We start from the raw sequence: 6883 nt of genomic DNA, 5'->3' as shown, positions 1-6883 counted from the left end.
TTTAATTAACAACTAATCTGGTGCTGTTGATACCCATCATTTTATTGCATGGCTGTTTGTTTTTTAATCTTCAGGCCCCAGTTCTTACAGGCATCGGATCACATGAGACTCTTCATTTTTATTAAACAATGCAAGTACTTTACTTCACTGGTTGTGAAGAAAAGCTGGCAGACACGAGCTCCAGTGACTCAAAAATAAGTAGGCTAAAAGTCTGGCATCACAGCCAAGGTTCAGACATCCACATCAGACAGGTGCCATTTACTTCTGTGTCATGTTTATCCATCCCTCTGAAGAAGAGGGGATATCAGGGATTAAGCTCATGGTGTCTTTTCAGCAAAATACCATGTCAGATAATCTGACCCTTGGTCTCATATGCTTTTGGCCTAATTTTTGTTGAACAGAGAACAGTTGAACACATTCATGAAAAACACTAAGGCCCTCATTCAATAGAAATACTCCTCTTGATTAAAGTGGGCTTGGTTTCAGATTCTAGACGATTACCTACATCTTAAAAATGGAAGGTAAGTAGTACAAAACAGGACTGTTAACAGAGGTGTAAAGTCAAGTCTACTTGGTTGTGTAGATTCGTGTTTACCTTCCCACAACCACAACAGAAAACAGGAGGCGGATGGTGGAAGAAGGGCAACCTGTGTGGATTGTTCTACCTGCAACAAAGGTTTCATGTCAAACTCAAGCATTCCTCGGGACCAAACCTCTGAGGTTTTACATGTTGTCCATCACTAGTTCTCATCCACCAGATTTAACATTAACCTTCAGCTGGTTCTTGAACAGACAGTCCACAGCAAATCTAGGTCAGAAGTACTGAGGAGGAAGTGTACATCGTACCATCTTGGCAACAGTTTGTGCCTTCATTTTAAAGAAGCAACCAGCATTAAAAGCCATGTCTGTGTAATGACATACCCAAAGTCAACTTCCATATGACATTAGAAACTCAAGAAACTGAAGGGATCAGCTGAATCCACCTCTCTCTCTCAGGAGAAAATTATTCCTCATTGCCCATTTGCCAATGTTTTGTCCAGTGTTGTGTTAAATTTATCACAACTTCCCTTGAGAGATTACTGTCAAGGAATGCGGAAGGGAAAAGATTGACGTCCTATGTTCTATAATGACCTCTTAGAAAAAGAATATAGTACAAAGATGAGGAGTTAGTAAGTCTGTATATGGAAACAATGGGCTTAATTCTCCATCCTGGTCAGGCCACTTTACACTCCTATACCAGCCACTTCTACATCCTTGCCATAAAAGTATGATAAGGAAGGGCCTAGATGCAATTCAGGTACAGGAAAGGCATGACAGGGCTCAGCTTCACTATCCCTGATCTTCCATGACTTCAAGGGACTTTATTTCAGCCTTGGCAACTCTCAGCATTAGAGCAGGTCCTTTATGCTCTAACACTGGAGTCAAAGGGTTTTGAACCATTCAATCATGACTGACTTCTTATGACCATCTGCTATATCTGACTGCAAGGCAGTGGAGAATTGCTCCCAGATGTACGTCATATGGGTGAACAGATAAGTTGTGGACATGACGTTGCAAATTTGAAAGATGCAAACAACAAAGAGGGAGAGGAATTGTTCGTGATGCAGAAGGAGAGATGGTACAACTTCCTCACGTTCAACTTAAATAACTTCCTAGAGTAACTTCCTATAGTGTAATCCATAGTGAAATGGTTCAAGCTCCAGTGGTTTTGCTTGGGGGTTTAGAGTGGATCACAAACTGAATGTAAACCAAGTATGTGATGTCATTGCACATCGTGTTCTGATATAACTATAGGAGTGTTGGATGTAAGATACAAAAGGTGATTATCACATTTACTGGGCTTTGACGTGAATTCAGATGGAATAATGTCCCTAATTTTGGGTACCAAACTTCAAGAAAGATGCAAACAAACTGGAGGGAATTCAGAGACAGGAATAAGACTCATAAAGGGTAAGTTTAGAAAACCTGTCCATGTGGAACAGTTGAAGTAATTGCATATGGGTAGTCTAGAAAACAAGGTTGAGGGGAAATGTGTAAATCTTGCATCGACACCTAGAAAACAGATCAATTGTTCTTCATTGCCAGCCAGTAGTGGGAGAACAACAAGCAATCAACTTAATGTGTGCCAAAGAAGATTTCAGCTCGATATTAGGAAAAAATGCAAACTATTACAGTGGTAGCCAGTGCCAGAGTTTCATTTATATGTATGGTAAGATTTCCCTCCTTGGTGGTTTTCTTTAGAAAAAGTTTAGAAAAATACCTATTAATGATCTAGTAAAACCTGATCTTGCCTCAGTGCAGGGGGGCAGACTAGAGAGTCTCTTGAGGTCCCTTCCACCCTTACATACCTATGAGGCTATGGGCTAGGTGACCCAATAGGCTTATTGCTAGTTTAATGGAATCAATCCAGATCTTCCAGGAAAATATTTTGTTTCCAACAGCAGCATACATAATGATTGACAAAGCTATAGGATTAAATGCTGATTAGTGCTGTGCATTGTTGCTAAGGTGAATGTCAGCTACATAATATACGCCAAGAGATATGAATCAGTTCTATGGATGTGAGAAGTATGCCACTGCCAAATGCATGATGGTTGTGTAAGGACCCAATACAAATACTTGATAGGAAAGGAAAGCATTAATGATGATGAGAAAAAGGCAAGACAAGGGTTGGCAGCAAATTACATATGGATTACCATGCCATTTTTGCCTTTATACACCAAGGCGTCACATCGTGAAGCAGGAGATAAGAGCAACTCAATCAAGAGGTGGTGAGGGACCTGAAAGGTCATCTAATCTAACTCCCAACATCAGTGATTAAACTGTACCCAGAGGAGCCACTGCAGTCCCAAGGAAGTAGCCACAAGCACAGTGGAAACTCTGGGAACAACAGATGGGAACAGCAACCATAACAACAATGGTTATAAGTCTTGGGGGTGGACTATCGAGGACAAATATAAGAAAACAAAGGGCTAGAAACTGTGTCATAGGAAACAAGCCTGTACTGATAGGCTGATGGTCTAGAGCAGAGGAGCTCAATCCCTGGCTTGTAGGCCAGATCCAGCCCATGGCACCATGTCATTCAGTCCATGGGGCTCCCACCAGGTCCAGAAATGGTGGGGCCACTACTCCACTGCCAAATTTCCAGACCGATGGGGAACCCTGGGCCCTGCGCACTGGATCAAGTGACGGATCCCAGTGCACAAGGCTGGGCAGGGGTGGTGCTGGGCCCCAGGACCAAATCCCAGTATGGGGGGTGGTGCTGGATCCCAGGGCCTAAACCTGTTGCAGGATGCCATGAGGGAGGGCGCTGGGTCCCCAGGGCCCAATCACAGTATGGGTGATGGGAGGGGGTGGTGCCAGGCTCCCAAGGCCAAATTCCAGTGTGCAGGTGCAGGAAGGGGTTGGTGTTGGGCTCCAAGGCATGATTCTGGCATGTGGGGCCCAATCCAGCCCACAGACCAGCTCCACACCATCATCTGACCCATGGTGCCAAAAGGTTGAGCACCACTGGTCCAGAAGACCTCATATGAGTACAAGATGTCAATGATTTGAATACTAAACCTCATCAAAACACTCAGTGATGAGGCTCTGGCTAAGTTTTGAGCCTGAGAATCTCAGTGGTGAGGTACATACTGAAATGCTTTGCTAGACTGGGTTCTAGCTACACAACTTCTCATGTCCATGTTGTAAGTATATATAATGATTCCACATTCTCCATTGTTTAGGACAGCAGGATTGACTTATTGCAGCTCTTGCCTTTAAAAAACAAAATGAGCAAAAAAAGAAAAGTAAGAAAATGCCATGTTGTAACATTGTTTTCTGCTGGAAGTTTGATAGAATTGTCTTCATTTGAAACTGTCATGTTAAACAGGGATAAGACAATCTGAGATATTAGCGTGTCAGTTGAGCAAATGGAGGCATTGTCTATTATGTCAAACAGCGTTGTTACAGATGCTGCTAAAATGTTTCAGGAATAAATCAGGGTGCTCTGGTGAAAGCTGATAATCTCCTCCAAGAACTTCAGCTGCAGACTTCAAATAAAATATTGCCTGCTTACAGATCATCCTGACTTTTCAAATGCTGATTAATTGCTTATGGTAATGCAGAACGGAAGAAATACTTTAAATTCAAGTCAGATTTCCATAGGTTCAATACCCCGTGTTATTTGCTTGGATGAATGAATCAAAGTTCAGAATATATGAAGACCCCAGAACTGCTTATCTAAGGTTCACCTTCAAAGAGGATATGATTCATCTGCCATTTTAACACCGCTCGTAATTCACTATCAAATGTGGATGAGAGGTGAGAAGGGAACATATCTGCATGTTATCAAAACTGTTCTTCAGCAATCCCTGAGCTGGTCTGTACCTACAGGAGGTCGCAGGTGGGATGGGGAAGGGGATTTGCAAGGGAGCAGCTCTTCTCAATCCAATTGAATGGGATGATTCCTGAATTCACAGAAATAGTCCTTTATTTTATGGTCCACTTGGATCATGTTTGAGTGATCCAAGGTGGCACTGGAAGCACAAGAAAAAACCTTGTCCTGTTGTCCTTCTCTGAAACGGTCTTTGCCAACGAATGTTGCCTCCAGGTAATGCTTTGCTGCATGGTGCATGGACCGTTAAGAGTTGTGAATTTGTTTTCTGACTAACATTTCCAAGCTGTAAACCATTTCTTATCTGTGGAGTGTACTGCAATGACAGTCTGAGATCAAGAACGGTTGAAAAAAACAGTGTCAGGTTAAATTAACCTCAAAGTCTAGTTTACTTTTGATTGTAGGTTGACACATTTTATCTGCATTGGTTTGTTAGCAAGATGGTGTTATGGGCCAGATCCTCAGCTGGTATAAATGTTTAGCTCTTTTATGCTTTTCATGGCAAACCCAATAGAGTGAAAAAACTAGTTAAATCATCTCTTTTGTTTCACTTTCTCCTTCCCTTCGTGCAAGGTCATGGTAGCACATCTGCTGGAGGGAATCTCAAAAGTCTTTTGGTATTCTGTGAGAAAGGTGCTTTTTTCCCTGCCAAGTAACATAGGTTTGTATTACAGTGCCACTGTGTCTCTAAGCGGCTACTAGCTATGAAGTGAGGTTGACTGGGCAGAATTAATGTGCAGCGCTGCCGGAAAAACAAGGAGGGATAAATGACTATCATGTTAAGTCATTTTGAGTGAGTCCATCTAAGAGAAATGGCTGTGGTTAAAAGACAGCCAGGTATGTTTGGGAGTGGGGGGGACTGTGTTTCTCCAATATGGAACTGCCTGTTGTAGCTGAATCACCAGGACTGCTTCTGTTCTAGCAGGCCCTGGAAACTAGGCTGGTGGGCAAGGTCAACCATAGAAACATTCAGATGTCCTTAGGCCTCATTGGCATTTTTCACAGCCCCATGAGAAATGACAATTCGGCCCAAATCATCATCTTCTCCTGCTGAAGGTCCCTCTGCAGAACAGTTTTTATGGAGCACACGGAAGGGGGAAGAAACCATAGACCTGGCTAATCTCTCTTTTCAGCATCCCAGGTTCTAGATCAGGGGCCGGCACTTATTTCAGCTGGAGGTCCACTTAATGAGTTTTGGTGAGCTGTCGAGGTCTGCAAGGGTGGTCCTGCCCCCTGGTCTCCATCTTGGGGCTGGAAGTGCTGCCCTTAACCTCTGATGTTTGCCGCTGGAAATCCCTCCCCTTGCCCTTGGAAGTACTCCTTTTGGGAAGGGGGTTTGCATCTTGGAACCAGAAAAGAAAAAAAACAAATGTACTAAAAATCAAACATCCATAATAATATATTTTAATTTTATTCAAAAAAATATTTTGTCCTGATATGTTTATGTTTTTGCTGTATATATAGAAGTGATTGAATAATAGCTCAACATGAAGTCTTACTCGTGTATCTTATGGGGATGTTGTGGGGTATGGGTGGGTGCGTATGGGGTTTGTTGGGGAGCTGTGGGTGTGTGTGCATGTGGGGGAAAGTATGGGGGTATGTGTCAATATATATGGTGGGTATGGGGGGTTTGTGAGGATGTGTGGGTGTGTGCATGGGTGGGTATGGGGTTTGTGGAGGGATGTGAGGTGTATGGAGGGGAGGGTGGCTGGGTGTGTGTGTGGTTGCATGTGTGGTGTATGCATGTAGCAGTGAGTGGGGATCCCCCAGAGGTGTGCAAGTATGAGTGTGGGGGGAGGGTGTGGGTGGGTACAGTGTTTGTGGGGTGTGTGATTGTGTGTGGGGGAGGGTATGGTAGTGGGGTCTGCAGGGGGAGGGTTTGAGGGTATGTGGGGTGTGCACGGGAGCCCCTGCATTCACACCCCTGAGCTGGTCAGCCCTCACCTCTGCCCTGCAACAGCCCAGAGCCCTTGCACTCTGTGATGCCTCCCCCGTCACTACCTGTACCTGCTCTGCACTGCCCAGCCATGGCACATCTTGTTGCCCCTGGGCATGAAGCAGGGCTAGGGCAGCTCCTTCCAGCTGCCACCAGTGGTGTCCCCAGCCACACAGTAGTGGTGGGGACCAGCACGCACAGCCCCAACCCTGCACGCCCCATGCCAGCTCCAGGCTCACCTGTCTGGGTTGAGCAGCAGCAGCAGCAGCTGCGCAGAAACTGCTGTTCAGCATTGGGGGAAAGCTCAGAGGCAGCAGTGATGGAGCTGTAGGACAGCCTGGTGCAGTGCAGGCTCCAGGCAGCTGCATCAAAAACTGCCCAGCAGTGGTGAGGGGGAGGGGGCTGCTTTCCCCCCATGCCAAGCAACAGTTTCTGCCAGGTGCCACCACTGCTGCTGCTGCTGAACCTGGAAAGGTGAGCCTGGAGCAGGCGCTGGGACCCAGGCTCAGCAGCGGCAGCACAGGAAAGAAACTTCTGCTCATCACAGGGTAAAATCACCCATCTCCCTG

General features: G+C 45.1%; 1 protein-coding gene across 1 annotated transcript in view; it reads left to right on the top strand.

Moving 5' to 3' along the window:
- The first annotated feature begins 1520 nt into the window (after window positions 1-1520).
- The window catches only part of KCNQ3 (potassium voltage-gated channel subfamily Q member 3), a 67735-nt gene continuing 62372 nt past the window's right edge, over window positions 1521-6883 (top strand). Inside the window, exon 1 of the mRNA XM_019547264.1 lies at window positions 1521-1657. Coding sequence (XP_019402809.1) covers window positions 1521-1657 — 137 coding nt within the window. The remainder of the gene's footprint in view (window positions 1658-6883) is intronic.

This window comes from Crocodylus porosus, unplaced genomic scaffold (assembly GCF_001723895.1).
Source record: "Crocodylus porosus isolate Cpor-Errol unplaced genomic scaffold, CroPor_comp1, whole genome shotgun sequence".
NCBI classification, from domain to species: domain Eukaryota; kingdom Metazoa; phylum Chordata; order Crocodylia; family Crocodylidae; genus Crocodylus; species Crocodylus porosus.
This window is presented reverse-complemented; position numbering and strand designations above follow the sequence as displayed.